At 49.9% G+C, this 18,776-nt stretch overlaps 6 protein-coding genes across 6 annotated transcripts; 3 read left to right on the plus strand and 3 right to left on the minus strand.

Moving 5' to 3' along the window:
• Positions 1-3,480: 3,480 nt before the first annotated feature.
• Positions 3,481-4,584, minus strand: EDB91DRAFT_1118823 (uncharacterized protein). The gene is made up of 5 exons (XM_041318113.1): positions 4,346-4,584; positions 4,258-4,291; positions 4,019-4,138; positions 3,617-3,827; positions 3,481-3,582 (listed from the first exon to the last, which is right to left on the minus strand). Exons 1-5 carry the CDS (start codon positions 4,424-4,426, stop codon positions 3,567-3,569), a joined length of 462 nt encoding a protein of 153 aa, XP_041180020.1. The 5' UTR covers positions 4,427-4,584; the 3' UTR covers positions 3,481-3,566.
• A 1,343-nt stretch (positions 4,585-5,927) lies between these two features.
• EDB91DRAFT_1118828 (MFS general substrate transporter) lies at positions 5,928-8,832 on the plus strand. The gene is made up of 15 exons (XM_041318114.1): positions 5,928-6,379; positions 6,427-6,526; positions 6,588-6,801; positions 6,850-6,960; positions 7,012-7,140; positions 7,194-7,378; positions 7,439-7,476; positions 7,534-7,577; positions 7,628-7,702; positions 7,759-7,812; positions 7,873-8,014; positions 8,069-8,127; positions 8,178-8,224; positions 8,278-8,396; positions 8,446-8,832. Exons 1-15 carry the CDS (start codon positions 6,290-6,292, stop codon positions 8,548-8,550), a joined length of 1,512 nt encoding a protein of 503 aa, XP_041180021.1. The 5' UTR covers positions 5,928-6,289; the 3' UTR covers positions 8,551-8,832.
• Positions 8,833-8,842: 10 nt separating this feature from the next.
• Positions 8,843-9,680, plus strand: EDB91DRAFT_1267561 (uncharacterized protein; the record flags this gene model as incomplete). Its single annotated transcript, XM_041324518.1, has 3 exons — positions 8,843-9,103; positions 9,151-9,207; positions 9,269-9,680. Exons 1-3 carry the CDS (start codon positions 8,919-8,921, stop codon positions 9,678-9,680), a joined length of 654 nt encoding a protein of 217 aa, XP_041180022.1. The 5' UTR covers positions 8,843-8,918.
• A 393-nt stretch (positions 9,681-10,073) lies between these two features.
• On the minus strand, positions 10,074-11,097 carry EDB91DRAFT_1118835 (uncharacterized protein). Its single transcript, XM_041318115.1, has 4 exons — positions 10,840-11,097; positions 10,673-10,785; positions 10,226-10,617; positions 10,074-10,168 (listed from the first exon to the last, which is right to left on the minus strand). The coding sequence occupies exons 2-3, from the start codon at positions 10,699-10,701 to the stop codon at positions 10,377-10,379; spliced, it is 270 nt and encodes an 89-aa protein (XP_041180023.1). The 5' UTR covers positions 10,702-10,785; positions 10,840-11,097; the 3' UTR covers positions 10,074-10,168; positions 10,226-10,376.
• EDB91DRAFT_1118838 (uncharacterized protein) lies at positions 11,047-12,254 on the minus strand. Its single transcript, XM_041318116.1, has 2 exons — positions 11,334-12,254; positions 11,047-11,277 (listed from the first exon to the last, which is right to left on the minus strand). The coding sequence occupies exon 1, from the start codon at positions 11,788-11,790 to the stop codon at positions 11,341-11,343; it is 450 nt and encodes a 149-aa protein (XP_041180024.1). The 5' UTR covers positions 11,791-12,254; the 3' UTR covers positions 11,047-11,277; positions 11,334-11,340.
• Positions 12,255-13,331: 1,077 nt separating this feature from the next.
• EDB91DRAFT_1048981 (Mus7/MMS22 family-domain-containing protein) lies at positions 13,332-18,714 on the plus strand (the record flags this gene model as incomplete). The annotated part of the gene is made up of 8 exons (XM_041313444.1): positions 13,332-13,984; positions 14,167-15,532; positions 15,641-17,456; positions 17,512-17,802; positions 17,835-18,001; positions 18,056-18,181; positions 18,228-18,438; positions 18,485-18,714. Coding segments are annotated over 8 exons (4,860 nt in total), but the record flags the coding sequence as incomplete, so codon positions are not given.
• Positions 18,715-18,776: the final 62 nt, after the last annotated feature.

An 18,776-nucleotide genomic window follows, 5' to 3' on the forward strand; every position in this document is an offset into this window, starting at 1 on the left:
TCGGGAGAAAAGTCCAATGACCCGATCTGAGAGTGGGCTTTGATGGGTTGGGTTAGAGGTTCCCCAGTTTCTCCGTGCCAGACGATGAACTCTCCGTTGTTATCACCGCTTGCTACCAGTTGCTCATCTTGTGATACTGCCAATGCCGTCACCGTATTGCAATGTCCCTCCATCTTCTTCAACACAACACCTGTCTCCAAGTCCCACAGACGAACCGTCTTGTCGAACGAGCCGGTAACCATTCGTCGTCTATCGGGGAAAACTGCGACTGCCCGTACGGTGCTCTCATGATCTTTAAACTCTCGAAGAGGTGTGTTGCTTGGAATGGGCTGCGCCATTTTACTAGAGGTCACGGTCGGGGTGGTTTTGGGTGGACGCATTGTGGGCTAAGCTGCAGAGGTGCGTGAATTGTGCGTTTTACGTTATTTGCTTCATTAAGCTGCCTTATGTTTCCATAGACACCCAGCAATATCACGAGCTACTCGTTTCGCACAAGACTCCCAGGTGACCCATTTACATTTCTTCGTAGATAACAATCCTGTGGTGCAGGCTGCATATGCAGCTGCACCCGGACCCTCACAATACATTGCGTTACAGATCAGACGCTCAATCGAAGATTTCCTAACCACGTCACCCCTCCACCATGTCCAAATCACATGGATCCCAGGACACCACCATATCATCGGCAATGAACGTGCTGACGAGCTCGCCAAAGAAGCCACTGGACGTAATGACACGTCCCACTCGACCTATGCAAATGCGCGCCGAAGAAACAAGGAAGGGATCCGGCAGAAATGGACAGAGAGTTGGAATAGAGACGTGGCAGCACAGACTGGACGCTTCGCTATCGCAAATCGACTCCCACCAACGCTCAAACCTCGCCAACACTTCACTCATACTCCTCGAGAAGTATACGGCCGTCTTATACAATGTCGCACAGGACACGGATTCATTGGAGAATACTATGCCGCATTTGTCCCCACCGAACCCACCCTCTGCCCATGTGGAGAACCACGTCAAACACGAGAACACATCCTACGTGACTGCCCGCAATTTACGTGACAGCGCATCCATTTAAGAGAGGTATCCTACAACATCATACTCAACGAAATCTTGGGTACGGAAAAGGGCATAAAGGCATTAGCGAAATTTATCGAAGAATCCAGCGCATTCAAGAAGGCCGCACTGGAACGAGAAGGGGACTGGGAAGAAAGGAGAGGGATAGAAGCCTGAGTGAGGGCGGGAAAGGAGGTGACGAAGGAGGGAGGAGACGAGAAGAGCACAGAAGGAGGAGGAAGGAGAGAAACTGTACCATATTATACTCAGCCTGGACACCGGACGAACTTATACGCGCACCGAAACTTCTCAAACGCGGACCGCTTGGCTATTCGTACTATACTTACACCCCTTACCCTGTTACAACATCCCCCAGTACAGCCCTAACAGGGCACCGCGTCTTAACAGTTTACCTTGTTTGTTGCGGTATATAAATATAGAAATTCTCTCTCTCTCTCTCCATAGACGCCCAGGACATGAGGCTGTCCGCATCCACATCCCCATTGGGCTCTATTACCCCTTTCTCCACAGTACAACCCTCTCTGCGCATCTGCACATGGCTCCAACTAGTATCTCCACAACTCTCAACATGCGTCATCTCGCCTCCACTCGGAATTGGGATACAGTCCAGACGGTACCCCTCGAGGCTTTCTGGTAGGGTCGGTCGAATGTCACGATCACTATCTATCCTACAGGGCTACATGAATGGCGTCGTGTTTCTACACGCCAAGCTGAAGCACATCATCATGAAACCTGTCGGGATGGTCAACATTCTCGGATGCATGTAGCTCACGGTACGACCAATTCGATCATCCCTTTGATTCTCAATACATTGAATGCACTTTGCAGTCAAAACGCCTCGCTTCTCGCGTCCCAAATGACTACTAGTTCTGCACGGAGCCCTTTCCACCTTCTAAGGCGTACTTTATCATACACTTTGTGTGGCAATTTTTTCGACGGCATCACTATCTTTCTTCCAGCACTCTGCTCGTCGGTCAATTCACTCCTCAGCTTCACCACTCCCGGAATGGGTTTCAGTCTTTCACCTGTTATCCTTTCCCCAATCATTGACATCCTGGATCATACAAGTAGAGGTGCAATTCGGAGATCACATTCTAATTACTCACCTTGGCGAGCTCTCTCCGCAGCCGAAGCTATGCGAGCAATTGTCGTTGCGGACGTTCGAGAATACTATCTACGATGAAATAAATGGACCCAATCCTGACCGCCGGGGGAACACGAGTAAGTATCCCAACATTTTACCTAATACTCTGATCCCCATTACCATGCGCCAGGTGCTGGGTGATCGATCTCGCGAAGTAACTTGCGGTCGATGATACATGATTGTTCGGGAACACCGTGTACTATATCCATGTTGAATAATAATTGATGCCTACTGATGAGGACGAAATAATTGCTACGCGGATGTAGAACGACGGGGCCCACGCCAGAGCATCTCATCGCCCGTATCCACATCTATGACGTCTGTGGGCCCAGTGAGGGACTGTCGGCTCGTAGTGACTGGGTATGCTGACGAATGATGTGGTCCTGTTCATGCTCCTCTTGAATTACCTGTTCATCACCACATCGAAGATGATGTTCTGGTTCTGAGACGCTCCGACTTGCAGCCGTACTGACCAGATCACTTCAAGATTAATATTTCTCGAGCAGTGTACTTTTAGACTCAGCTCTGAGCCTCGCTAACCGTCATCTACACCGTCCAACATTGACTCAAACTTAAACAGCGGCGGCGACTGCCAAGGTCTACGTGTGCATAGCAACTGAACCTCTCGCTTTTCAAACCGCCACTAATTTTGCAACAGGGTTTTCCACCTTCCAGGGCACTATACGGCCCGGCCGTCAGTACTAAACTTTTTTTTTTTGATTCCAATTAGTGTCCTATTGAGAGTTTACTCTATGGAGGACAGTACTATCTAGTCTAAGGGACCCCAGTGCCCTGGTTGCATCTCTGAATCCGCGAATGCCCTGATGTGGGACTGTACTAAACTTTGACCGCAGCCAAGTTGTACGAGCCCTACGTTCATTTTTTGACCGACTGTCATTGCGGGTGTTCGGGAACACTTTCCACCATGGATTGATCGAGTAGTCCCAATCCCTAGACCACTGAGAGGCAAGTAAGTGTCATGGGCTATCCCTTTTTGTCTAAGAAAAAGACAACTTGAAAAGAATTCGAAAAAGAAGAACAGTCCTTTGGATCTTATGTTGGACACCCACGTAGTACGTATGGCTAATGTATGCATATGCTATCGTATAGTCATCATAACTCGTACTCATGCCATATTTGAAGGCCATCATTCAAATTGAAATCCGTCATGAATCATGATAAAGTTGTGTTGCCGATTACAGCTGATATTGATAACGAGGCACAATGGAATATCAGAGTAGACGACACATTTAATTAGTATTTCATTAGTGCAAGGGTAAGATACCATACATCGAAATTGCAATTGATTAGTAAAAAGTTAGAAGGGGAACCGCAACGGGAGCAACTAGCCTCGCCCCATCCTTGGTTCCGTCGTCACTCAACTCAGAATGCCACTCGTTGATGTAAGAAGAGAGTTGAGCACTGGCGGTACCATATTGACGCCAGTCGAAATGGTTGTTGAAATGTAGTTTGCATCCGAATCTACATGCGTCGGGCTCGAGGTTGATTCTTGGAAGACCAAGATGATGACGGGCATGAACAATGACATTGACAAAAGGGAAGATCTGCGCTTTGCGCATGTAACGTGTAAGGATGGTGTCATATTCTAAAACAAAGGATGGGAGATGCGTTTTAATGGTGTAGGGTGCATTGACGATGTGTGAAGGCGGAAGAAATCAGGAGAAGGGCTGCAGATTAAAGTAGTCAGAGACGCAGATGACCGCGAGCAGGCCATGAGTAGAATGTTGGGGGCCCACTCATTGCCCACATCTACATCTGTGTCATTCATGGGTACACGGTGTGGAGTGTCGTACTCGTAGTGACTTGGGTGTTCTGGCCGAAGCGGCGGCATCCTCTGGCTACAGGCCATGTCATCACCGTCGTCTCTGCAGTGCATATGAGTATACAATTGGGGAACTACATATACCTTTTCGGCTGCTGTCTGTGGCGCCTTGGCTGGAAAAAATCCCAGCTGTTATGTCTGGCAATGTTCGGTGAGAAATGGTCAAAGAGAGAAACAAATACACATCGGGCACATAAGAACGTGCGTAGGCAGTCTCCGGGGTTATGCTGGACTGGGAGTTGTCGAAAGGCTCATTAAAGTCGGGCTTTGATTGTTCTTACGGGATGTCGCGGAGATTTCGCAGAGGTTGCGTATTTGAGAATGAATTGATGACTATTCATGATAAGCAAAATGCGTACCATGCTATTGGCAGCGGAGAAAGAGGGAAAAAAATGTCAGCAGGAATGACAACATTAACGGAGACTTCCTGCGGAATGGGCGCAAGTCATCCCCTAAAAACAAACACGCTCCAACGAAGCTAGATCCTGCAGGGTTCTGTTAGGTTGCGCGTGTTCCGTACCGCAATCAATGGAAGCTGTCACGCGACATTAAACGATGACATAAAAGTTGTGAGATAGCGGGCGGTCGCTATCCAAGCAACAGGAAGCAGGCAACAAAACAAATCATCGACCCAGGTGCAAATTGCAAGTTGGGTATGGACGATTGTCGTTCGATTGAAAACTACAGAATTGCACTCAACTGGAGCTAGCTTCTAGAGATAATCATACCGATTTGTTGATGTTGGATGAACGGACATCGATAATCGCAGAGTTTCAACAATTCACAAACCTCAAATAGTGCCAATCTAGTACGAAAGAAAGGGGTAACCACCCAAATGATGGGCTGAACTGAACTGTGGCTCAGCACAAGTTTGGCGCGATAAGAAGTGCCCTGGCCGTCAGTAGGGTATAACTTTCCATAACATCGCCGGGCGCAGACTCCTGAGTGCCAGAGGAACAAACGTGGAGATACTGGGTTTCGACAATGAAATCATAATAAGTGGTGTGATGATTGGGTGCAGATCTACCGTGATCCAGAGTATCCGGGAGGTGACCGTAAAGTATTCAACAGGCCGTGACTATAATCTGCAATCATTATCGTGTGCGCGTTCTGAGACATGAGGCAAAGGTACTGCTTTATTGGTACGCGCGCCAAGACTCGAGATATCTGCGTTGGAGATTCCAAATCAGCGGAAAAAAAAATAGTACCACCATGGAGTCCGGTGGGCCAGATCCAGGTCAATACGGTGAATTCATGCTTGTCGGTGGCAACCACGGGCACTTGAGTAATGTAAAACCTGTCAGTAAGTAAGTTGCGCGGTGATAAAACAGTACATGCATGACATACAAAGAGTATCATATTATGATAGACTCGAGAGTAAGTATGAAACGCTTAGTATTTGTTCTTCTATTTGGCCTTGTATCATGTCAGCAAACAATTGGATCATATCACGGTCTCCCGCATCCGCTCATCCGTCAATCTTAAATTTCGAAAATCTGAGTCAAAAGCTATCACCGAGCTCCCGTCTGAGACAGTTATTGCATTCCTGCCACGAGCTGTGTCTAAGCTGCAATACATGACTTGCCTGGATAGTGAAAATACAGGTAATTCAAGTACGTAGGATTCAGATACGTCCCGAAGAGTCTATCTTAGAGCGGCTTTTCACATTCACGGGTCACCTGTCAGAGCCACCTTTCTTCGCGGGCCCGCGCGGCAGCGTGCCGGTACAACTTGGAGCTAGGCATTGCCCAGCCCGCGTCATCATGGGCACATACATTTGCCACATTGCCGAATCGAGAACTTTCCAAAAAGTCAGAATCTGCTCTTTCAGGATAGCTCGGAGGAACGTGCCGGTGTCCGAGTCCCCGATAGTCCCATCCGAGCACCCATCTTCACTGCCCAGTACTCAGGAAACTTAAAGAAAAGCCTCAAACGAACTCAAATGAGTGCCAAATTAAACTTAGACTTGTGTCTGTCTGATATGATCATTTACACTAACGTTCACAAACAGGGTCGTACTTTCTCGGGGTCAGGATAGCTTGGAATTATCAGCCTAACCTAGCTATGCATTCAGAGAAGGCTTTGGCCAATGACCTATCTCTGCGCTAGCGTGGGCTCGTGACTTTGCCTAGTCATCCACTATCATCCTAGACTTTTAAAATAGCTGGACAAAACAGTCAGATACCCACTCAAACCCCCACGGCCCTACGTTTACCACCGGTCTCATGGCGACCATACAAGAGTCAGAGAAACATGGCATCATTAGCTCTCCATCTTCAATGACCCACGTGGTCGAGGACGACGATAAATTTCTTGCAAGTGGTCCCTTCGCTTTGCCTTCAGCCTTAATAATGTGTAACAGGTGACTTTCGAGGAAAATGACACACGAGATCCCATGAACTTCTCATACAAAACAAAGTGGACGATCACATTGGTGGCGTGTGCGTTTACTGGGATAGTTGGTAATTTAATCTACGCCATTGAGCGACCAGAGAATTGATCAAGACAATTATTTGCCTCTAGCTGCAGCATCGGCCTCCTTTTCTATGGGCTACCAGTCAATGATGCGGGAACTAAACTGCACACAGTTCCAGGCCACTGTCGGATTGAGCATGTGGTCAATCGGATTTGGCACGGTTCCTCTTATCACTTCGTCCTTCACGGAAGAGTTTGGTCGCCTGAATATATACATCGTGTCATCATTCGGATTTATGCTCACGGAGATGATGATTGCCCTGTAAGCTCGGTTTTCACGAACGTGACGCAGATTCACATATTGTTCCAGGTCACCGAACATACAGACCGTCATGCTTGGACGTCTGCTCGGGGGCGCATTCGGCTCAACAGGTGCAACCTTAGTAGGCGGCTCGGTCGCCGACATCTGGAAGCAACATGAGTTGGGCATTCGAGATTTTTGCTGGACTGATCGCTATAGCTATCTTCACAGGCGCGGACAACCCATGGCGTTCTTTACTCTTGTTGCTGTGACCGGAACAGGGCTTGGACCCGTAATCGCGGGTATAATAGAGGTCGACCCCCGACTCGGATGGAGATGGATTCAGTGGATTCATGTAATGTTAGTTTCGTGGAACGTATCACACATGATACACTGACTGGAGTTCCCTCAAGGTTTACAGGGGCTTATTTCATCTCTACTGTGTTACTCATGAAAGAAACGCGGGCCACCATAGTTTTGACTCGCCTGGCAAGAAAGAAGCGCAAAGAGACAGGTGATGATAGATACAAAGCAAAAGCAGAAATGGAAAAGCAAAGCTTGGTGACATTAATCAAGATTTCCTGCACACGACCAATATGTCAGCGAAGTTCCCTGATAATCTCAAATGCTCGCACCAGCTGATATTTGCGTTCTTCAGACCTCTTGCTGACGGAGCCTATCGTACAGAGTTTCAGTGTGGGATCTGTGACTGCTTTTCAGAGACAGTGTTAACATAAGTATCCTCGCATGCAGGTGTGGATTGGCTTCACATGGGGCGTTGTCTTTGCCCTTATAGAGTATGTTGCTCCAATGTTGTTGCTGTTGTTACCATCTAAGCTAGTTGTAGGTCTATTTCCGCTGAGTTCCAGGCGGTCTATGGATTTGACATCCAGAACACAGGGTTTATGTTCAGCACCCTCATGTGAGCTGAAAAAAATTAGAACTTGCGATGATTATATTTACTCTTGTCCGATTTAGACTTGGGAGCTTCGTTGGATACTTTGCCAACGTATATCAAGAGAAGTTATATCAGTAAGCATGTGCTATCTACATTCCACGTCTATGGAATATGATACGACCTGTTCGAATTAGAAAACATTATCCTCGGAAACGTCAGGAAGCGCGGCTTTACCTCCCTTGTGTTGCAGCAATCCTCTTGCCAATTGGGATGTTCATCTACGCTTGGACAGCAAGACCGGAAGTACATTGGATAGCTCCAGCAATCGGTCTCACTGTTTGTCCTACTCGCCTCATCTTTGTTACGGTTGCAAGACTGACATTCCTCGAGGTATTCATGTCCGGCGCATTTGTGATTTACATGGTGGTCTTCTTGTATCTCGCAGACTGGTGAAAATAATTTAACCTGTGCAATTGAGTAAAATTCATTATTCTCATAGCTATGGGACATACGCATCGTCAGCCATTGCAGGTCAGAGCCTATGTCGTAAGTCAATCTTTTGCGGCACTCAGATGTTTTTTAACCCACTGAATTTCCAGGCAATCTTTCCGCATCAGCCTTTCCTCTATTTACGACACAAATGTTTGCTCGCTTGACGCATCAATGGGGCCTGACGCTGTTTGGATGTATAGGTGCAGCGCTAGTGCCTATACCATGGGTAAGACAAAGCTTGCAACTACCCGTCAGGCTGTTATTAAATTGCGCAGGTACTCTTCTTTTATGGATCCAGGATTCGTTCTCGAAGCAAAGTGTCACAAAGAATTCTAGAGGATGAAGAGGACCAAGAATTGCAAGAAAGGATAGGGAAGTGACTAGACATTAACGCAGTACACGAGTATCGAAGAATAAGTATAACATAGGCCTTGCTGCTATGTTCGTTTTGCATTGCCACGACCTTGTACCAGCCGTCAAGCAATGATAACTGCAGTGATATCATTGAACCACGGCGATCCTTTTAGTGCATAGGAATACCATATCTGATATCGAATGACTGAAGCCTGATAGTGGCAGCGTGAACTAAATTGGGTGCACGAGAGGTCAGCGCGCGGGCGGGGTCACGGGTTGCGGTTCTCGAAGGGTGATTTATTTGCGCACTTGACGTGGGGTGTGAGAGCTCCTTCTATCTTCAATCTGGCCACTCACCAATCAACACCCCTTGCATTGCAAAGTATATTTTCCGATGGCAGAATCAAAGGTAGATCTTGCATCGCTCTCGCTCTTCCGCGCGACGCGCGCGCAGGTTGAAGAGTCACGGCACCGGTTGTTTCCGCATGGGGGTGGTACTTTGAATCTTGAAGAGTACCTTGCGCGAGATGCGATGATGGAATGTGCGGAACATTCAAAGGGTGGGAAGCACATCACTTGGTGAGCACCTCGTTTTGCTGGTAGAAGGGAGTTAATGAGAGAGAAAGGGTACTGGCGCCACGGAACGACCCCACGACGCTTGATTTTATGTGCGCTTGTGAGACGTGAGCGATTCGAGGACCCTCGAGGAACGAGCAGTGTTCTGACGCGCGTCTATGGGGCCAGATACAAGCGCACAGGTCTCGTCGTTTATCCCTCTGAGCCAGGCAAAGTGCAAGAGGCAACTTGCTACGGGGTCGCCAATGTCTTCACTCCACCGTCAAACCGTAGGCGCGGCTACGCAAGGCGTATGATGAGCCTCCTGCATTGGGTCAATGCCTCGCGTGACCATCTCCCTAAATTCCCCGAGGCGTGGGGTGTACCGCCAGAAGAGGTAGCGGACTCTGGTGATGGGCTATTCTCGGTGCTTTACAGTGCCATTGGGGAAGAATTTTACCGGTCGGCTGGCCCTGGGGGCAATGAAGGGGGTGGATGGGAGTTGCGAGCGCCGATCTCGACTACGTGGGAGGTGGGCACGGAGGAAGACGATGACGAGGGATGGACGTGGTTGGCGCATGAGGAGCTGAACGGGCTTTGAGAGAGTGATGCTGCGCGCATCAGAAAGGAGCTAGTGAATATACCGATGAGCGACAGCTCATACAAGGTAGAGCACCCGGCGGCATTCGTGACGTACCTACCAGCAAACAGCGTCTGCGGGTTCCACATCCCACGGTCGACATACGCCTCAGATTTTTCCATAGCAGGACGATTCTGGGGTGTACAGTCTACGAGTGACCCAGACACGTACGCAAGCTGGAGCGTTGACTTGAGACCTCCTCCACCAACGCTGATCGTCACGCGTCTCTGTGCCAGCGAAGAGACGTTCCCCGGGCTGATCGCGAAGATCAAGCAGGCGGCTAGACAAAGCAGAATTGGGAAAGTGGAGGTGTGGAATTTGAGAGTAGGTTTGAAGGAGATTGCGGAGAAGACGGGCGGGCGGTCGTTTGAGCGGAATGAACATTTGCCACAGATAGTGTGGTATGGACCTGGAGTGACGGGGAATGTAGAGTGGGCGTATAATGAGAAGTGGGTCCTCCGAGTCCTGCTATCTAAAAAAAAGGGGTTAACTGATGATTTCAACAGATTCTGCTGGTGCTGATGCAAGCTTGAATTGGAGTTGTGGGACAACTGGGAGCGTCGTGTTGGCATGGCTAGGAACAATTATATTCGTAGAGCTAGTCTCTCCAGCAGATGAATGAATCAGATAGTTGTTCTTTCTACCCCCAAATCAGCGCTACAATGTGTGACCGTGAAGCAGTTCTCCAGCGTCGTCTTGCAATGATCGGCGATCGCACGTTGAGATCTCAACGTACAATCTATGGCACGTCCGACGTTCATGTATGGTGTTAGTGCATCCGATTCGTGGATCTCGCTGGAGTAAATAGCTTTGGTCCAGAACTATTGAATTCAGATGCCACCGCCCTTCATCAGATCCCGTCCTTTCTCTCGCACTACAACTCCTTGTTTCGAAAGCACTTGTAAACAGTTGTAAAATGCACCATATGACACGGAGCTGGTAACACGACTTACGCAAATAAGTATATCATAAGGCACCCCATATGCGAAGTCGAGGATGCCCTTCGTCATGAATGAGTAGCTTCCTTGCTAGCTTGTTTCGGGACATGTACATGGAGGACGGCAACCTAATAACTGCAAGTTTGGGTTTCATTCGTTTGGCTAAATATACAGTGACGTACCCCTGATAGGTCTTGTTCTGCGTTTGATAAGCACATCGTTGCGTTTGCGAGGCTTCCGCTCGCATATGGCTGTGACAATGTTCCAGGTGAGAGGCTGTTGGTGTTTTGGACGGATGTGTCGTGTGTTCTCCGTGTCCGTCACGTGTCGAAAAGTGCGCTCAGTTCAAGCTTATTCCAACGAGACTACAAAACTGCGTCGTAAGTACTTCAGACATATTCTATGTGTTCAGAATTCCTCTATCCCAAGATCTCCGTTGCTTGAGCAGCAGTAAAATTTGTTCAGAAGCACAGAACTCAGCAACAAACTACTAGTAACCCACGCGTTGTGCCATCAACCATACTGTACCAATGCGAAAACAGAAATGTGACTCACTGTAGTTCTCTGTTGCGAGCGGCGATATGCATAATGCCGCTCACTCAAAGACATGTGTTGGAGGCCTAACACGCCGGTTAGTCATGTGGTTAAATTCAGGACGCAAACTACTCATACTCACACAGATATTATGGACAGCCACCGCAGTCTGCTGGCACCTTGCAATATTCGGGACACGCGTGGTGGCGATGGGCAGATATTGATGCTGTCAAAGTAGCAACGACGGCGAGGACAAAGGCGAAGCGCATTGTTTGTGAAGATGTGATATGGGATGAAATAAATCTGAAGGGGACAGTAGGAAGAAGCCTTGCTTTTATATTGATGTCGGAGGAACCTATTGGCCCGAATTCCCCTTTCAAATGGATGATATCTGCATGCCACCTGGGGTCTGGGTCGACATTCTCGGCCAATTTGACCCGCCTGAGTAAGGGAAAAATCACCCAGGTTCCCGTTAGTAATGCGGAATCCGGATGATAAGTTGACGCATGCGTGGTGTAGGGGGAAGAATGATTTGGGCCTCGTAGCAATTGGTGGAGTGGTAGAAGTCGGTAAAAAGTATTATGAGCGTTTTCGAACATTCAAGAGTAGATTGTGAACTAGCGGCAAAATCACTCCCGTTGGTGATGCGGATGATAAGTTGACGCCTGCGCCTCCAACAGCTTCAATTGTTTGACCAGTGTGCGTTTCAGATTGCTGGCAGAAAAAATTGACTTGGTACAAGGAGCCATCCGGTGAGCCAGCGAAAACAAGCGTTCGGTGATATTCCAAACCGCTGACATATGGGTCTTGGGAAGTGGAAGGTAGTCAACAAGGAGTGAGAAGAAAGGTTCGAGAGCCTTGTGTTCGGGTGAATGCCGGTCGAGGAGAACTGTCTAGTCTGTGCGAGCGGTGGACGGAAAATTCTGGGGGATGGTCAGCGTAGGTACAGCAGTCGATGATGTACCTTCACTGAGCTTCCGAAGGTTTTCCTGTGGTACGATCGCGCTACAAAGAGCTTGTACGAGACATGTTTCGGCGGTTTCGCCATCATGCGGAATCCTGGGTGAGCGGAGGGTTAGCTAATTGTCACAAACACGTGATTAATCACGGTCGCGTGCAGCATGTACATGTCACACTCACCTTCGACCTTGAATCCAAGTACCTGCATGGACCTTGATGAAGTCGTAGACACATCAGACGTTGAAGAACGCGAATTTGATGCACCAGACCCAGCTTGTTTATCTCCAAAGAAGACGCAAGGACTTGCCACCAACTTGCATGGAAGGTTTAATGACAGAGAAGAGGGTCAACCCCCTCCACGAAAGCGTGTCAAGGTAGATCTTAATTGATAATATTTGTGCGGTGCTCATTGCTTCTCAAGACTACTCATAGCGAATCCGAGACACACTTGATCGTTGACCTTATTAGTTCTTCGTCCCATACATCGCCTGTGAAGTCTTTTGTCCCGCATGTGAACATACCACACTCGCCAACGCGGGTCATGCGTAACCCTATGTCCAACTTATCACTTCAGGCTATCCATGCACACGACCCGTCATTTCACAACGAGACTCACCCGAGTTTCAATGACCTAGGTACACCTACATCGCTTAGCCCAACGCATTTGGGAGATCAGCCCCGTCATCCCACAGATTCACCCCATCTGCAGCCACAGACTGATCCCCAGTCGCCACTTCCCGATTCCTCCCAGCCTCAGCTAGATGACGCCCTTTTTCCGTCATCACCCACCTCCACGACTTCCCCCCATCCCACGTCGGATCTTGTCGTACCTGAGGCTCTTGACTTTTCTAAGACGCCAGCACCTCTTGAAGTCGAAGGACTAGTCTCCAGTCCATCCCCTTCCAGGTCACGACCAGCAGACTCGTGGTCCTTGTTTTCTTCTCCCCCGGGGCCATCGACACAGTCGTCCCAGGGACTTGTTCCCCAAAGTACTCGAAAGCCTTCTCAACGAGATACGCTATCGCGCACTCCACATCCCTCCGGTCGTCGATCTCTATCCCCTGATGAGCTGCTTCTTATCTCTCCAGTGCCCCGCTCAAAGCACCTGCTGACACCAATAACCCCATTATCTCAACACTCCCCATCACCAGCTCGACCGTCGCAGCATCAATTACCACTCCCACTTCTACCGCCACCTGTCCCTCTATCGCCACCTCTCGTGATCCCTGAAGACTCAGAACCAATAAATCGTTACTCCCTTCGCCGCAGAGAGGCACGTCAGCTTCAGCCGTACGCGTATGACAAGGCGATGTACAAGGCACAGATGAAGGCAAACCCTGATGCGATCGTGAAGTTTGTGAGTCCCCAGCATCGCGAGATGCATGCGCAAGATGGGTCACAATGGGAGGATGGACAAACGCAAGGCGAAACCCAAGCAGAGTATATCTTTCCTGTTGACAATCCGGAGGAGGATGGAGATTATGTGGACGCGGAAGACAGAAGGCGGAGAAGGCGGGTCGCGATTGCCGAAGCAGATCATCGGAACCGCGAACAGGAGGAAGGGTGGCTCCCTGAGGCGCTAAAAGATCTGTCTGAAAGCGATGAGATTGAAGGAGCCGACGAAGTTCGCAAATTGGCGAGGGAGGCTAGGAGGGCTAGGAAGAAGACTGAGGCTGAAGCAAAGAAGAGGGAGAAGGAAGAAGCTCGCTTGAAGGCACAGGCGGAGGCAGCTGCGAAAGCGGTTGCCACAAAGAAACGTTTGAAGAACTTCCCTTTGGCAGCAGCGTCGTCGAAGCAGCCTGCTGCTGGACCATCTTCAGCATTCCCAAGACGGTCTCCATCTCACTTAGACGAGGTGAGAATCTTCTGGAAACACCTGTGGTATGCTGATGTGCTGGATATGTCCCATTTTAGTGGTCTCCGCCAGTCCTGTCCAGACTTGTCAAGGGAAAGCAGCGTGATGTACCGTCTTCTTCCCGCGAGGCTGATCCCTCTCAGCTGCGTTCGCCGGCAAGGACTCCCCCTGTGATCGACGAATACGAGTATCACCAGGATGATGACTACGACTACTACAACTTTTTCGACCACAACGACGACAACTTGATAGGTACGGATAATGGCAACATTGGTACTGATAACGATGCAATTGAAGTACCGTCGGCATCATCGACACCACCACCCTCCTCATCCACATTACCAGACGTGGACGATCACCTGGACTTGTCCGATGATCCGGCCAGTGAACCCCACGAAGCGTCCGGAACCCCTGCTCCCGAATTATCCTCCAAAGATCGCAAACGTTTCCGCCTCCTACAGCGTATGATGCCCGCCGTCATGATCAAGAAGCAGTTCCAGCAGCATGGTTCTCAAGTGAAAATCCCCACCGGCACGAAACGAGTGCGTTCTCCAACTCCATCTGATAGCGGCGACGAGCCCTTGAGACCTGGATATGCGCGCGTCCGAAGGGGCGCTGGTGGGCGTGATGCTGTTATTCAGGGAGATCCTGAGAGCTCGGATGTTGAGATTCTTTGGGATGAGGGTATGGAGGTTGATGCTGAGGTACCAGAGATCGTATCACACGTTCGTCGGCGGGTGTCTCCCCAAGTCAGATCGAGATCGCCGGCCATCAGCCTCACTTCCAGTTCCGAGAGTGGATCGGACAGTGATGACGAGGACAGCGATGGTATGATCGACGATGTACGGATCGATGCGTGGAGCCGGAGTCGCCGACCTATGCGGGAGAAGAGCTTGATTGATTGGATGCTTACGCGGACCAGGACTGTGGGCGGTGGGAGAACGAAGTCCAAGTCAAGTCGAAGGCCCCGAGGTTCTGGTGTGAAACCACGAGATGCGGGTGAAAGCAGGGGTGGACGCTCGAGGCCCAAGCTCAATATTGTAACAGGTGGTGCGCGGATGGGTAATCACCAGACCCTTCTTTCGTTTCCCACTGCTTTCTCCGACCATGACCGCCGTCCTCATCATTCGCACCATAACAAGGTCCACAAGAGGGCAGAACCAACAGTACCGACGGAGCACGAGGCCAAGGTACCACGGAAGGAAAAGAGGAAGAAGAAACGCAAGAAAGCCCAGGGAGAGCTCTACAGCTTCCACCAATCTGGCACGCATATCGCGCGGAGGGGTTTGAGAATCGATCTGGGTGATGAAGGATTCCATCAGGCGCTGGACCCGAGTTGGAAGAAGGAGATGGATAGGTGGCAAAAGAAGCCTGAATCAACGCGGCAGCCTGCATATGGGGTTTCATCTCGAGTTCATCGAGAAGATGCCCATTCTAAGCGCCGGCGAGTCCCATTTTCACGTGTTGATTCTCAACCTCATCCTGGTCTCGAGTCCAGTCAGCACGAACGTCAGATCCAACCACATGTCCGACCCCGTCCCCCATCCTCCCGCGTTGATTCAGGGCGCAGTCACGTTGACTTTGATATGCCGCCAGATCCGCTACGCGATCGATCACCACCTGTACGGAGGAAGGGCTATAACGACGTCCACGATTTCATGCATGCTATAGATCAACGAACATTATTGACTACGGTCGACTTGGGTATCGACATTTTGCCCTCAGGGATCGTATTCTCGGCTGGAACATATATTGGGCGGGGGTCTCTTCACCAGCTGATATGCCTTGTCACGGGACACGTTCAGCCTGTCGCCCCCTCGCGATGCACTGCTCGAGGGTTCGACCTTGGACCTGATACATCAGTGCATATTCTTACGACTGTATTCGCACCCCTGTGCGATCAGCTCGCGGATGATGTGCTCAAAGGACATGAGTGGATTACTGCGTCTGCAAAGGACTGGGAACTTGCGATGCGAGCGGTATGTCACTTGGTGTCGTGGCAGTGTCTCAACATCGACGACCAAGAATTCAGCTCCCTGGAGCTCACCGTACACGAGAGTATGGGTTCGTTGGTGGCGCGGGTGTTGGAGGCCGATCTTCATCAATTCTCACTGCTTGTTTGCTGGTTCGCAGTGGAGCTGGCTGCGCGTATCATGCATGCCGCAAGGATTCGGCGCGGATCGTCAGAACCCCGAGAGTTGTTCAGATTCGCGCTCTTGCTCATGCGGCCTCTGGCAGATATAGACTTCCGGGAGACTCTAGTATCCTTCAAGGAATTCGAGGGCCCTCTCGAGATCACCTCAACTCCCGTTCAAGCCGTAGAGTCCTGGATATGCCTCTTTCACCTCCTGACTAACTGCACGTCTGAGACTCCCGGCAACCTATCATCGGAGCCGTTTTGGCTTTTGTTCAAACAGCTGATCCAAGACGAAGCATCATCGTTCACCACTGCAGTTGAAGCGAGCGAGTACGTTTGGCGGAATATGTTCTCTTTCTGTGCGCTCTCTCAGTTCTCTGTGCATGGGATGTCGACATCCCTCAGTAGAATCGCACCTTCATGGGAGACGATCCTGGCTACACTGAAGCTCATCTCCCTCGTTGCTGATCCACAAAAGGATGCGCTCACACAAACGGCGTCCCTGAACAAACGAGACGAATACGTCTCCGTCATAGCTTCTCGATGTTTCCTGCTATGGAAGCGTTGGCATTGGAGTCTGGACGATGCGATGACCATGTTCAACCACCTCGTGGAAATCTTCCGGAGCCGCAAGTTTGCAAGCCTCCGGCACGAGCAGCCCAAATTCATGCAGTTCATGGTGCAAAGGGACATATCCTTGCTTTCGGTACAAGACAGGGGCGACAACGTGTTCGAGGTTCTCCTCAAGATGATCGTCCAAGTTGCAGAGGCGGAGGATACAAGCGACACAGAGAAAAAGCAGCGGGACATACAGGTGAAGAAGATGTTGAACATGGTCGTCCCGGTTGGCTCGGTGGCATCGACAAGGGCCGCCCAGCCCACTGGACATGAAAGCTCTATGCTTTTCAACCGACTTAATGCTATGGCGGTCGCTATTCATCTTGATCCATCCATCTCCAACGTTCGTCACCGTGTTGGGCAAGCTCGACGATGCGTCAATTTCAAAGAAGCGCATGATTTTACCAGGGCTGTATGCATTCGGGGCATTGAACATATTTGTGCTGTTATGCGTCATCACCGTGTACAGCTCGGAGAGATTCTCAGCTGGCTCGCCGAGGTTACTGGGATCCTGCTGGATGAATATCAGCAGGCACGCACGCTAACGAGTATAGACAACAAGAATATCGTGAAGAACAAGACAGTGGAGATGATTAAGAGTCTCCTCACGTCTGTTGTTCGCATGATTGAGACATCCTCGCTGGATACGAAGGATGAGCGACACGAGTATCCAGATCCTGCGTTTTTGGAGGGACGTGAGTGGTTGGCTGATGCCGACGAGATATTCGTTGACGTTCTCTGTCTCGTTAGCATGGGTGAAGGACGTTTTCAGTCCCAAAAATCCTATCGCCATCGAGAATGACTCGAGTGCTGCATGCCAAGAAGTGGTGTCAGCTTTTCTGGATGCTAGAATAAGGGCCTTGCCCCGACCCTCCGCGCCACCTGCATTACCGAGCGTCGATACCCAGGAAAGCCAGGACGAGTACGACAAATTCTTCCTCGACTTGAACGACCCTGAAATCCTAGCTGCTCTTGGTGACGAGCCTGCACAGACTTCTGGAATGGAGTTGAAGCAGAAGGAAGAAGCAGTGTGCAAGGTCGGTCTCATTATTCCTCCTATATTTTCCTGACAGACTGGTTCCAGGTCTGTGGACCGCTGGCTTCAGCGTTGTTCCGGGTTGTTTGTAGATATATAGTCGACTCGCCTGCGCCAAGCACAGTCGATAGTCGCCGTGAGACCGCCGATAGATGGATTGATTGTTGGGTAGGTGTCGGGAATGTGCTAGTTCAGAATGGATCGGTTCGTTTTCGATGTCTGCTTTGACTGCTGCCCCATTCAGCTCTCCCTTTCTAGAGTTGGAAAAACCACATGCACCTTGGGCCTGAATCATGGGAGCGGATACCTGATCCCTCATGGCGTCGCCGGGTTGGTCTGCGCTTCTGTTTCGCACTCCTCAGACTTGACTCGAAGGCTTATAGTGTAAGTCGCATTTTACGCTCTCGTAGAAAATACTCATCACATGAAGGCATACGAGGACTACTTTATCGAAGTCCTCCTTGCATGTACTGTTTCCTCTAAGACGACGATCGAACATGAATACGCATCCATCGTATTCACTCTGGACGGTCTTCGACATCCACTTCTACGCGGTGTATTGGCTAAGCCAACTACCGGACCATCCACGTTCAAGATATCGCTAGAAGAATATGCGACAGTCCGGCAGACCCTGATTGAATGTGAGCATTCCTTCATCAGAGCGAAACACCCCTCATCGTCCAGCAGCGGTTTTTGCCAATCTCGCTGAGCGTTTTCAAGATAACATAGATCCTGTCAACCACAAGTACCTTGGCTTCTTGGTTTCCATGCTCTCAGCTATGAGAGACAACTATGAAGTTCGTGCAATTACCCTGATTTCTGATAAAACTCACGACTTACACACCAGAGCCTATCATCTGGGGAAGAACGAGCAGCATATGCCGAGTTTTGTCGAAAGGTTTTTCGGGTGCTATTGAGCAATAAGCCGTTGGCATCTCAGCCACGGTTATCAGAGCTCATTCAATGGGGAAAAACAGCA

This window comes from Suillus paluster (assembly GCF_016628075.1).
Source record: "Suillus paluster strain FC165 chromosome Unknown EDB91scaffold_12, whole genome shotgun sequence".
Classification (NCBI taxonomy): domain Eukaryota; kingdom Fungi; phylum Basidiomycota; class Agaricomycetes; order Boletales; family Suillaceae; genus Suillus; species Suillus paluster.

Bases quoted from the DNA above. Each gene is read 5' to 3' on its own strand.
- EDB91DRAFT_1118823 (XM_041318113.1), bottom strand. From the start codon at position 4,426: ATGGTACGCATTTTGCTTATCATGAATAGTCATCAATTCATTCTCAAA. The intron at 4,292-4,345 runs GTAAGAACAATC...CTCCCAGTCCAG, and splicing joins CGAAATCTCCGCGACATCCC to CATAACCCCGGAGACTGCCT. The intron at 4,139-4,257 runs GTGCCCGATGTG...AGGTATATGTAG, and splicing joins CTGCCTACGCACGTTCTTAT to TTCCCCAATTGTATACTCAT.
- EDB91DRAFT_1118838 (XM_041318116.1), bottom strand. From the start codon at position 11,790: ATGTTCGAAAACGCTCATAATACTTTTTACCGACTTCTACCACTCCAC.
- EDB91DRAFT_1118835 (XM_041318115.1), bottom strand. From the start codon at position 10,701: ATGGGGTGCCTTATGATATACTTATTTGC. The intron at 10,618-10,672 runs GTAAGTCGTGTT...ACTGTTTACAAG, and splicing joins CTTATGATATACTTATTTGC to TGCTTTCGAAACAAGGAGTT.
- EDB91DRAFT_1118828 (XM_041318114.1), top strand. From the start codon at position 6,290: ATGGCGACCATACAAGAGTCAGAGAAACATGGCATCATTAGCTCTCCA. The intron at 6,961-7,011 runs GTTGGGCATTCG...CTATCTTCACAG, and splicing joins GACATCTGGAAGCAACATGA to GCGCGGACAACCCATGGCGT. The intron at 8,397-8,445 runs GTAAGACAAAGC...TAAATTGCGCAG, and splicing joins CGCTAGTGCCTATACCATGG to GTACTCTTCTTTTATGGATC.